The sequence below is a fragment of the Cyprinus carpio genome, chromosome B10, assembly GCF_018340385.1.
Source record: "Cyprinus carpio isolate SPL01 chromosome B10, ASM1834038v1, whole genome shotgun sequence".
NCBI lineage: Eukaryota > Metazoa > Chordata > Actinopteri > Cypriniformes > Cyprinidae > Cyprinus > Cyprinus carpio.
This window is the reverse complement of record NC_056606.1, coordinates 2,994,948-3,008,653: the sequence shown is the minus strand read 5'-3', so window position 1 is coordinate 3,008,653 and position 13,706 is coordinate 2,994,948. Positions and strand designations below refer to the sequence as shown.

At 37.0% G+C, this 13,706-nt stretch overlaps 1 protein-coding gene across 1 annotated transcript in view; it reads left to right on the top strand.

Moving 5' to 3' along the window:
* Positions 1-13,706, top strand: part of tln1 (talin 1) — an 84,987-nt gene that overhangs the window by 19,623 nt on the left and 51,658 nt on the right. Inside the window, exon 2 of the mRNA XM_042731971.1 lies at positions 10,528-10,690. Within this exon, the coding sequence (XP_042587905.1) occupies positions 10,561-10,690 (130 nt within the window). The 5' untranslated portion in view covers positions 10,528-10,560. The remainder of the gene's footprint in view (positions 1-10,527; positions 10,691-13,706) is intronic.

Below are 13,706 nucleotides of genomic sequence, written 5' to 3'. Positions count from 1 at the left end.
CACAATAACAATATTGTGCAGATTCATTACCGTGTTATATCGCATTACCGAATACCAGCACATGTCTATGCGTGTCAGTTTGAACTTTGATCCGAGCGATAAACGGTCCGTGTGGCACGATTCAAATGAGTCACTCTGTTTTGTTCCACTTTTGGCACATAAACATGATATCAAACATTTATCAAACTCTTCATATTGTTTTATTGAGGAAAATCATATCACGATAATTATCTTTATCGAATTATCGCCCATCCCTAGGTGAAATCTGTTTTAGTTTTTCCCCAAATTCTGTTTGTTTGTTTGTTTGTTTGTTTGTTTGTTTATGTAGTTTTCTGTTTTAATTTTTTCTGGATTACTTTTTTTTCTGGATTAATTTTTCTGGACTACATTTAATGGATAATCATTAGTAATCATCAAACATGTCTGATTGATTGAAGTCCTAAAACATGCACATTTTAAAAACAATTTATTAAAAGTTACATTACCTGTGAAATATGTTTTATTTTTAACAAATTCTGTATTTTCCATTTAAATTTTTATGTATTCCATTTTAATGGTTTAATTTTGAATAATCAAAAATCATGTTTAATTAAATGAGTTGTTTTTTTGTAATATTTTTTATTAATATTATAGTACAAGTAATAATAATAGTAATATTTTTGTTGTGTTATATTAATAAAGATATTGCATAAAATAAATATTATAATTGTAATGTATTACTGTAAAATAATACATGGATGAAGCTTATAGTAGTCATAATAATAATAATAACTATTGTAATGTTTCACTGTAACATTAAAATTGAGCATTTAAAAATTTCATAAATATTATTATTAATTTTCTTATTGTGTAGTGACATTTGCAATCACAAATTTCAATCACAGTTTTTTTCTCCATAACATGCAGCCCTATTATAACACTTTTAAATTAGACTCTCCGCGATCAGTGTGTGCTGCGTTACTGAAGGGATTTTGTGTAATTCAACTGAACAGCAGAACTAGATGTTGATTAGGAGATTAGTTTTGGCTCTTAATATCAGATATGAGTGTTATGTAAACTGTTACCGGCTTTGAATCTCAGTAGCGGAAGTGAAGTTGTAATTGCAGATTAGGTCAGGAACTTCCTCATCTGGGCCTTTCTAAACACAGGGAGAGTTATAAGAACAATAAAACTCAAGCCAAGAAGTAACTCTGACCTGTGCTATATACTCTAAAAGTTTTCGGAATTTCGTTGAACTATAGAAACAGACATACTGTAAATGTCCTTTATACAGTTAACTCTGAGTTATGAAGATTTGAGTGCAGAAATATTTATAGACAGCTTAAAGTTGTTCACACGCACCAAGCTTGAGAAGTCCATACATTTGTTTTCTCTTTACATAAGTATCTGAACTCTGCTCATCCGTGTTTACTTGGGATTTGTATTCCCTGCTTTTCCACGAGCTAAACAGTCCCTCCCTTCCTGAGCTCAGCTGTAATTGCACAGGATGTGTGTGAGCACATGCTCCTCTGTGCCTGCACATAGCCGAAATTCCCTTTTATGGCAGTGAAGAGCCTTTCAAACAGGAAATGACATCACTGCATGCTGGGCTAGAGCGGGAGCTGCTACTGCAGCACTGCGTTCCACACTGAGAGAAGCCACATGCTGGGATCCAGAGCCGACTGTGATCGATTCGAGTGAGATCTGTGCTTAGAGTGAATGAAAACTTGTGAAGAATGGGCGTGAGACGAGTCTGTCTGTCTTCTGGAGGATTTGTGTGTGTTTTGTGTGAGGGACACATGGCTCTGCTGATGTCTGTCAGACGTTACTCACACATGAGTCAACAGACATCCTGTCACATTCACAGCCGCTCATGAGTGTTGGGTGCGTTTAGGAAATGAGCTGTTGGGAGCATTCACCACAGAAACATCGCAGCATGACTTCAGTGCCACTAATTGACCTATCGGTAAGCCCCGCCCCCTTAGTTACTGTTGCTCCCTCGGACAAACTAACGGAGCTGATCACAGCTGTCAGTGTGAAAACATTGTCCCCCGATGTCTTTGAACAGTTGTGGACACAGAAGGGCCACCATTCAAGTGGAAATTAAATATGGCATGAAGGGATATGTAAAAGATTTTAAAATAAATATAGTGGGTAACTCGAAGCCAGGGTTTACAGATCACAATGCAAGCAGGAGAAATATTACGGTTGTCACGATTGCAGATAACAGCATTCCAGATCAACACTGTTCATGTATCACAGGGTATGATTAAATTTTGAGTTTGAGGGGAGGGGCCTTCCGATAAGTCAAGTGTGTTAAACATTCAGTGAGAGGGGTGTCCAGCATCTGTCCACATGACAAAACCTCCACTACTTCTGTAATGTGACTTAATTTCGAGGGGAACAGGATGTTAAATAAAACATAAAAAAAACAGTGTAGAGTTGCACCTCTAAATGCAGTATGTAATACAAATGCTTTGAATCTGATAAGTTAAGGATCAATAAAATGACAATAGATAATAAACAAATCAAATATTGACTGATAAACATATGGTCAGTAATGATTAAATACACACAGCTGTTCATGTATTGAATGGCGCGAGGCAAAAAATGTTGTGAATATTGAGAAAACCGTGGCAGACAGAAGATTTGGTTTTCAAACTAAAGTAATGTAAAAGACAGCTTCTTAAACCAGAGAAGATGAACATGTTGGTATTCTTGTGGGAAAAACAAAAAACAAAAAACATGTAAGCACTGTCACTGACAGCCAGTTTAGTTTTTCTTTTGGTAGCTTGTTATCTTTGGTGTTTACCTCACATTACACTATGGAGGCTTTCTTTCTTTCTTTCTTTCTTTCTTTCTTTCTTTTTTTACTTTTTTTTTTTTTTTGATTCCTCAGGGTTTGCTAAACATTCTGTAATTTATTAGTTGCTGTATAGTACAGCATGTGGTGTATGCCATGCCTCATCTTATTCGTTTTTGTTAATAAACATTATGGAAGACAGTTTGTCATTGCAGCCTACATTAACAATAATACTAGCTGGGTTAACAAACAAAAATACTATCCTAACTTACATCCAAAATTGTAATATCAAACAATAACTCACAAAACACAACTAAACATGCACCAACGATTCAAAGAGAACAAAATCATCACTTCCTGATAAACTGGCACTATACATCACTAAGAAAAGTAGGAGAAGCTACTGAATATAATAATTTTCCTATACAATAAATAACTTGCACCTCAGAATGAGCCGGCGAAACGCAATGAATGTGGTTTTTGCTTTCGGTGGTGGAGCTGCTGTTTGGGAACACAGTCGTTTTAACAGTTCTGGGAGGCAATTATACAGAAATACCTTGATGACAGACTTTGCTCATGCATTTCTGAATGACGATATAACAACATTTCAGATGCTGTGGAACAGGATCGGTCCGCTGGTTAGTCAGGATTGATTGTCCCATAGCGCAAAGTCACATGACTTTTTTGATGCGCTTGGAGGAATTTGTTCACAAAATGCATTTCCGTCTCCCATTATTCGCATTGTTAAAAACCACCTCAAGCGAGCATAAAAGATTTTTGCGAATTAAGGCATTTTTATTCAAAATTCAGCGTTTCCATCATTCGATTCTGATGTGATACTTCAAAATGCACATAAAAGCAGGGTGATGGAAACCCAGCTAATGAATCTATCTCTTGTTTTAGTCTTAAAAGTGAATGGTATGTGTATATATATGCAAATATATGTTTTCTTGTAAAATATGATACCAAGATTGCAAATTGGAAAGTGAATGCGCACGATTGCTTATAACACAGCAAAACTCCAGTTCACAATATTCAAATCACAAATAATGCTACTGATGGAAAAGAGCAGGTTGGATGTTGAACACTTTCGTTACCATATAACTATAAACTATGATAAAAGTTCATCGCCATGCATTGATTAATCCCATGTTGTAGAAAAAAAAAAAAAAATTGCAATAAAATGATGTGCTCATGCGACCAACTGAGAAAGTTAGTTGCAAAAGAGCGACCAGTGGGAAGACTGAGTCTGGAGCCCTGTTTCCTGAAGTTATCAATTGCATTGCAGCAGTATGCTGTGCTGCGGCTCAGGATCTGAGCTGGTGACTAATGACACTGCTACGGTTCCTCTGTCTGTGGCATTTACGATTGCTTTGAATCCGCATCAGTTTCTCTAAATAGCCAATGGGCAGTTGGCCCAGTTATTGGTTAATGTGTGGCTCGATCTGTCAGCACCCGATTATCTCATCAGGCTCTGGAGTGAGCCTCAAGGCCTCGGCATGTCACTTCAGACAGGTGAGAACTCGTCTCGTCCCATTAAGACACACAGTGAACACAGCTCGTGTTAGGTGTCCTGAGGGCTAGTTAACGCTCTCATGGGTCTGTTTGTCTGAATGCTGATGAAACCTTCAGGACAATACTGAACATCACAATTAACATGCCTTCCCAGCTTTTGTGTGTCTGAAAGAGATCCTCTTTCTTCATCAGTCATCACACATTCTTGTAGAAAAGCACTTCTTGTGTCTGATCAAGACTAGCATAGACAAACTTAGGTTTATTGGGTCCAGACAAGAGCTGCCCACTCAGACAGGAAGAGCCCACCAGAAATGAACATTTTGTCATAGTTTACTCACCCTCACATCGTTCCAACCCCATAAGACTTTGGTTGATCTTGAAAACACATTTAATGAAAGTTGAGAGATTTCTACTCCTCCATTGAAAGTTGACACAACCAAAACTTAAAAATGAGAATAAATTAAAATATTATATTATAAACCAGAATTTCATTTTTGGGTGAACTATGCCATTATTTATTTGAAATTATGAGAATAAAGTGCAATATATTGTTAAAAACTAGTTGCAAATCTTTGAAGGATTGAATGTCATGAATTTTTATCGTGAATTTTCTGTGAAAAATGGGAGGTTAACACCCAGCACCAACCAAAGGGTTTGTGCATGTTTTTAAATTTGTACTGTATGTGATCTAGGAGCTGTAAAAGCCCATTCACATCGAGCACAGTAGCTGTAATGATAATTATAACTATAACATTTTAACTTTCGCTCTAACTTTAATTAGAATAGGGAAGTCCAAACCACAGCTGTAACATAAACAACACAAAGAAACAAAATTTTTGCATTTTTTTTCCCAGATCAATGTAAATATCGACAGCTAATCAGAATCCATGTGACTTTGAAGAGCTTGAGCATATAAAGCAGCAGACGACAAATGCACTGTGCATTTCAAATAAACAGAACCTGCTCAGCAGTTGTTGTGGATGTTAATGTAATCGTTTTATGTACTATTTTTGTATAAATGTGCCTTAAATCTGCCCCTCACACAGCAGCATTCTAATCGGAGTAAATTTCGCTGTGCTTTCTACACTCACTAAGGTCTATTTGTATAATTGAGTTACTCATCCATCCATCCTGTGTAGGGTCACGGAGTGCTGGAGAAACATCCGGGACAGTTGTTCAATCCACCGCAGGCTTGAGTTATTTTAGATCATGTAAATAGAGGCTGGTAAATTAGCTGTAATTGTGAAATGTGTGGCAGTCCAGCGTAGGAATGTGTTATTTTTAGTGTTATTCTGAGAGGTTGTTGTGGCTGTTATCAGTGGCAGAGAGTGTGACAGCGGGAATATGTTCCTCACACACATCATTCTATAGCTTTTCCACAGCTATTGCTTTTTTTACATGAGCAAATACTTCACTACTGACCTCCAGACAAACACATCACTTAGACTGTTTATTAATTTAGTAGAACAGGCTTCCTTTGTTCAAGGATTTCATTAACACATACACTATATTAACTCCTGTAAATATTGTATATGCATAACCTAATTAATATTCATAATCCTTGCTGTTTTATGACATCACTGGCTTAAATTGGTATGTTGAATGCCAGAAGGCTCTGCAGTAGGAGTAGTTTTGGGCCATTTAGTTGCCCTCCTGGGATGTACTGTATGCTTACTGTGTGTCTCACATGTCACACTGTAATTGTGTCAGCTTCAGACATGTGATGCTATTAAAAGAGGCATAGACAGAGTTTGTATATGAAGCAATAAAAAAAGCAACTACAGTGTGTTGTCTTGCTGCTGATGCACTTTATGCAGCGTTCAAGCTCGCTTATGTAAATTAATCTTTTCTCTAGTTCAACAAGTACAGTGTACATATAATAATTTCTTTCAGTTTGTTTCCTGTTGCATTGCATATTTGCCATGCCTTGTTACTGCTCTGTCTCTGGCAGCGTATATAGTTGTGTGCTGGTGTTTCATACGTCTGTCGCCGTTGCACTTTGACGCGTGTGGAAACATCAGTATAACGGCTGATGAAGACGTCTGTGACTCTAGCTCAGCGGGTGCTGGGTGTGTGGGACTCTTGCATTCTTCAGTTGGGTTAAGGTCACTGCCTTAAGTACAGGATTCTCTCTGAGGCCGTAAAATAGACTATACCACAACCTCACGTTGATTTTGGGCCAGGGTTTTTGTCCACTTGCTTTTTTTCTCCCTCTAGTGATGGCGGATTTAAATACACTGTTTATTGGCCCATCTATTACTTAGTGCAGTTTTGCCTTTTTATGAAATGAACACTCATCTGCTCTTTCTTAATGGCATTTAATGGCAAATAGACTCGGTACAACCAAACGTAAACAGCAGGTCTGTTGCTCAGCCATCACAAACACACCCAGTGGGTTTTTTATTAATAGATTTCCTTGTTCAGTTGTTTCGTTTCCTTCAGTCCAGACACATGCGTTGTTCTTGAGCGCTAACCTCACAAAAAAATGTTTTCAGATCATATAATTAAACCTTGTAATCTGTCAAAACTCTTTTGAAGATGCTGATATTATTAGGAAAACTGTCAGACTTGTTTCGGTATTTGTCAGTAGGTACTTTTGGAAACACTTTAGCAAAGAGACCAATTCTCACTATTAATTAGATGCTTATTAGCATGCCTATTATTAACATTATTGGCTGTTCATTAGTTCTTATAAAGCACATATTCTGCACGAGCATGTTCTACATCCCTAATCCTACACCATACCTAAACCTAACAACTACCTTAATAGTGGAATGGAAAAAGAAGAAAAAAAACGCAAACATCAGAACTTTAACTTGAGGGGCACATTGTTAGATCAGCATCTCTTGTGTGAGACGTTGCTAAAAACACCTGACCAGATGTGAATGTTCCGTCATCATTTACTCATTTATGTTGTTTAAATGCTACTTCGGGAACCAGCATATAAGGGGCATTTCTGCCACCTACTGGACTGGAGTATAAAGCACTGCAACAATGTCAACCATGTTTTTTTTCTCCTTGCTATAGGCACATCCTCTCGCCGCTCTCATACTCTGTAACACTGAAAACAGACAAGTGTAGTGATACAAACAGTCAGACCACTTAGAACAAACTGTTAAATAACTAAATCATAGGAAACCAGTTTGTTTTTCTACCAAAAGTGTAATAACTGTGACTTTGGCACACTTTCAAATCTTTGCTGTGTTCATTTCATTATTCCAACTTTCTCAACAAAAAAGCAACTCAGAAGAGTGAGTTTTGGAAAGGACTAACGTGGTTGTCCCATGAATAGCTTATGGAGGAGTGTTCAGTTTTGCAATTCTTTTTGGTGACTCTAGTGGCATGGAAATTACGCACATCAGCTTTAACACAGACTAGTCAAGTAGCCTTGTTTTATAGGGCTGAGTTTTGACACAAATTTCACAATTCGATTCTCATTCACAAGCTTTCGATTCGATTGCCGATTCAATTCAATATCAATTATTTTGGATATATATCAGGTACAGTACTTGCCAGATTTTCTCAAGAAAAAAAAAAATGAAAGTCATTTGGTACTACATTATTATAATATTGAAGGTTAAAATTAACTGATTTGTAACTGTTAAAATTACACAATGAAGTTTTTAAAATAATAAAGTTACAATTACATAATATTTCTTCTTCAGTTTGTTTTTTAAATATAATAATTTAAATGGTGGCTGTCATAAAAAAAATTATGGATTTATTCAAACATAAATTAAACATAAGAACAGTAAAAAAATTATAATTAATGTTACATGGTGCATAAATTTAGCAAAAGACCCCTCTCTACAGAGAAAATATGAATGAATGACCCCTTATTTTTCTACCTGACAAATGAGTTTATGGTCACCGAATATGTTTGTTTCTGAGGTAAATGTGACGTTACGTGTCTTTATATAGACGTCTTTGCACGGCTGACACACTGATTGAGCGATTACATGAGACAGGAAATGGATTGTAAAGTTGTACTCTTACTTTTAACTTACCTTCGGATGTTTAGTCATGACTCATGATTATTTTTTGCTGAAACTGGTATTAATGTGGAGGAGATGATCATTAATGTGCGCCTCGCGCTGCGGCGTCTGTTGATCGAGGCGCTACAGCGATCTGTCACTCCACATTAAACAGCCCCAAAACGGCATTTATTGTTTGAATACTGCAACACATAAATTGAAACCTGAGACTTTGTTTCATATTAAAAGCACCAAAGCACAATGCTTTTTGCGATTTATTGGATGAGAAGTGCCCTTTAATGTTCTTGGGATTTAAGAATCAATATTGTTCTGTAAAAAAGACAATCGATTAGTATCGAGATATCAATATTTTTTACCCAGCCCTATTGTTTTATATACCCATAGTCTCTTTATGCTAGGACTCTGTTGTTCTATCAGAATTGCATTGTTTTCTTCCTTCACAAGACCTTGTTTTGGTGGGAGTGTTACACTGGACTATGAAGGGAATGCTGGAAGTATGCGGAGTAGAGTCCCTCCTCAGCTCCTCCCCCAAAACACAGACACACGACTCGGATCGGGCAGCTGGAATGCTTCCCCAGAGAGAAGACTGTGTACTGATCTCCCAAAGAGAGCACACACACACACACACATACACACACACACACACACACACACACACACACACACACTCACCCTCCTCAGGAATGTGTGTCCATTCTCTGCACAGCTTATAAACACAGCTGACCTCAACACTGCCGTTCACACTAGATTTGTGACAGTGTTCTTACGTTAATCTTACAGGAAATGAGCTTCTGATAAAGCAGACCTGCCAACCTGTACGCATTTTGCGTAGCGGCTACGCATTTTGACCTCAAAGTACGCTGGTACGATTTGTCACTCTAAACTACGCAAAAATCTAGGGACACCTCTGTCCATGCGCAGTATTCAAAACAAGCAACAGAAAAAGATGAAGAAGAGTTCAACCAATCAGAGCGTTTTTTTTTTTTGCTTGTTTTGCATTTAAATAATTTCTGCATTTTATTTCTCTCCTAGTAGCCTATGGTTTGTAGTTTCAGTTCAAAGCGGCTCGCACTCGCCCGTCAGATGCTCTGACAGAAAGGCTCTGTGTGAGGCTGACAGAGACGTGCTGTTTAATGTGTTTGAGATGTGCTGTTTTCTTTAATGCAAAATAGGGCTGTGCGATTTGGGGAAAATATCTAATTGCGACAGATATTGCAATTGCGATTTGATTTTGCGATTTTAATTTTGCAAAGTCAAGCTTCAGCTTAATATTGTCAATAGTGTGCAGCACAGTATGAGTATTGTTAACCTGCTGGAAAAAAAAATAGAAACCATCAGAAATTCTTATGTTTTTTTGTTTTTGTTTTTTTTAATGGTGGGCGTTTACGCAGTTGGCTAGAGTAGAGCTTATTGGGGACAACAGAGTTGCGCTCACTCTATTGGTTAGTAAAACTGTCACTCAAGGCTGGCAGTCATGTATATGCTCTGGAACAGAGAAATATCGCTTTCACATTGCCCTAATGCATAACTTACATTTCACAGATATATTCTCCATCTATAAGTGTTTAAAAGCCATGGAAAATTCTTCATTTTGGTGTCAGAAGTGCATGAGCTTTTGCTCATTTATCCAAAAATTGAAGAAAAAAAAGTTTATTTAATAATGAATCAGTTAATCAAATTTATCTTAAGAATCCACTCAAAACTTAAATTAAAACTGTGCTGTATATAAACATTTAAATTTCACATTTATGTCAATGTTGTTGTTTTTTTAATTATTAGATAGATCACATTAATCATAGATCACATTTTCCATAGAATGTGATGCAGTAGATCACTAACAAGCTACGCAATACCACGTTCATTATCGCAGATGAATCGCCTTCGATAATGAACGAGATATTGCGTAGCTTGTCAGTGATCTACGGCTCTGTCTATTAAATGCCGCTCCATTTGAAAGCAGGTGATGGCGATTTAGCGGTACTCAGGGAACTGGCTTTACTGACTAAATGCGCGTGACAATCGCATGCGATATATCGCCCAGCCGTAGTTGCAGGGTTGCCTTCTAGTGGAGTCTCTACTAATGAGCTGATGAATCAGGTGTGTTTGATTAAGGAGACGTGCAGTGTTGGGGTGCCTCCAGGACCAGGGTTGGGAACCACTGGCCTAAATCATCAATAATGTCATCCTGTTAGCCTGAAGAGAGTGTTGAGAGTTTGTGTGCTGTTTGTTTTGCAGGAGTAGCAGCGGCACAGTCCCGTAGTGTCAGTCATGGTGGCGCTGTCGCTGAAGATCGGGGTGGGGAATGTGGTGAAGACCATGCAGTTTGAGCCCTCCACCATGGTGTACGACGCCTGTCGCATCATCAGGGAGAGAGTCCCAGAAGCACAGCTCGGCCAGCGTGAGTCCACCAGCAGACACTCATAACCCTGAAAAGTGACAAATTCAGACAAAAAGCATTGGAAGTTTTCATGTGAATGCAGTGCTGTTAAGCATTTGATGGCTGAAATATTCACAGCTCATGTCAGATTGATCAACTGTACAATTTAAAGCACAATTACTAACTTATATCATATTTCCACGTAATCAGATTAATTAAAAAAAAATTTTTGGTAACACTTTAGTATAGGGACCAATTCTGACTATTATCTAATTGCTAATTAGCATGCCTATTATTAACATTTTGGCTGTTCATTAGTACTTATAAAGCACATATTCTGCATGAGTATATTCTATATCTCTAATTCTACCCAATACCTAAACTTAATAACTACTAACTATTAATATGCAGCTAATTAGGAGATTACTGAGGCAAACGTCATAGTTAATGGTTTGTTAATAGCGAGAATTAGACCTTAAAATAAAAAAGTGTGACTAATTTTTTTAACTTTAATAAAAATACATACTCTGTGACTGACAGGTTTTGTTATACAATACACTTGTTTGAGCACACATTGGTTTAATTTAAATTATTTTCAAGATCTGTTAATTTATCCATTGTTCCTTTCATTATGGCTATCAAGTCATGCAAAAATGATATTCAATCTCCAATTTAACAATAATATTATTGTCCAGAGCACACAAGTACCTGAGAAAATCATGGAGCTGAATCCACCGACGCTTGTTACGTATCACCATCGAGGCTCGTTAGGACAAATACTGATCAACTTGGAAAAGATAACTTTCATCACATTCTGTGCTGTCGCGTTACATCTAATGTTACACTAGATATTATGATATTCATAGAATTTTTTGTTAGTTTTATTGCACATAAATTATGGCTTCAAATCAGATCCGTAAGAAATCAATTTGTCGTTCACTTTTAATCTTCCTCTATCCCACATTTCATAAAAACGCCTACAGCTGTCATGTGCAGCAAGACTAGTCAAATAATCCCGATTTGGCTAAAATCATAGCACTTAAAAATAAATTATCCACAACCATATAAATTGTCCATGGTCCCTTTCATCATTGCTATTAATATCATGTAAAAATGATACTCAATCTCCAGTTAAACAATGGTAATATTGTACAGAATGCACAAGTACCTGAGAAAATCACTGAGCTGAATTCATCATCAATCATCACATATCTCCATCGCAGCTCGTTAGGACAAAAACTGATTGATGAACTGGGAAAAGATAACTTTCATCACTTTGTGCCATTGCATCACATCAGATATCCATAGACGTCTTTCCACTCTACCACAATTAAAAAAAACTTCTCAAAAAATATAAATCAGATCTCAAAAAAAGCAACACAATCCAAATCAATCCCACATTTCAGAAAAACTTCTCAATACATAGCCTACAGCTGTCATGGGCAGCAACACTAGTCAAATTATCCATATTTGGCTAAAATCCCAGCATAATATCTCTGATTTTGGTTTCCTTTTTAGTGTTTGTTCCACCCAAATTCCCTTCCTTCCAAAGAGCAAAGAGAGAAAAAAATACCAGAGAAGCCAAAACATACCACAGAAATCAAGCGTAAATCTAGTTTGTGCTGCGGCGCTATAATGGGCCTGTATCGGGGTGCGGCTGGGTCCCAGCTGTTATGTAATAGTCCTCAGGACTGCTCTACATACTTGTCTTAACTTGTGAGTCATTCGTCTGTTTGACAGACTGCTTTCGTCCAAACTCAACAGCTTATGAGGAATGTGTAGTGGTCTTAAATAGCTGGTGTGTCAGGGTTGCCACATTACATTTGGAGGACACTATCCAATCCCTCAGAGAAAAAGGCACAAATTCTTTCTTGGCATCACCAATGAAAATTACAGTCAAAGTGTCTACATAAACCGAGCAGTAATCTGGGCCCAATTTTAAGTAAAATTTAAGTAAAAGTTTTTAGAAGCCAAACAGTGAGTCTGTTTACACAGACAATAATCCGATTTCAAAACGATTAAGACAATACTCTAATTAAGAATCTAACATGTAAAAAGAGATTTTTAATTACCTTAATCCGGCTAAAGTCATACTCGAAAGTAAACAGAAATCGAATGAAGACATGTGGAGTATTCTTATTTTAGTCGCATTATCAAAGTGCAGTTTAGACATGTACACACCTTAATCACATTATTACCGTCGTGTAGGACTTTTCGGCATATTTTGCGACAGGAAACACACGGCAGTGCTCAACCGTTTGACGGTAAACAAAAGAGCATGGCTTCAACAACATCGTCATCTATTTGCACAGCATGACAAATAATTAACTGCACTTGAAGCTACCAGTAAATTAAAAATTAAACACCCAAAACTGTACATGGCATCATAACGAACACAAACTATAAGTTTAAATATGAGAAATTCTGGAGGTGACGTAATGACGTGCCATTATAATCGATCTATGTACTATAACATGTAAAACAGAAACATGAAAGGAATATTTTAAAAGCAACGCATGTAAACACCTTAATCATAATATTGTCAGAATATGAATGTGATGTCGGCAACGCAGTACATTCTGTGATTTGGGGATTTAAAAACACATTAGAATCGAGAACGCTTGATGTGTTATGAACTGCCATATCTGCTCTCATGACCGGAGCAGAAAGCGGATCTGAAATTAAGCACAATTTTCTGCTTTTCAGTTTAGAAACAACACAATGATTGTGAATAACTCAATGAAAATAAACAACTTGACCAAAATTTCCCTTTGTATTTATTATTTATTACAGATTCATAAAAAAAAGACGTTTGGAAATGTTATGTATGATGCAAGCACTCTCCGTGTTCATAAAGCAACGCTCTTTCATTGTTCAGCGACACTTTGTGAGAAATTGTGTATTTGTTCTATTTAAGTACAGTAAAACTTTTTAGTATCAGAATACAATTCATTTCAGAGCTGCATTACAGAAGGTAGTAGGCATCGGTTATTTTATCCCTTAAAGCAACACTATGTAACTTTTTCTGTGTTCAGAA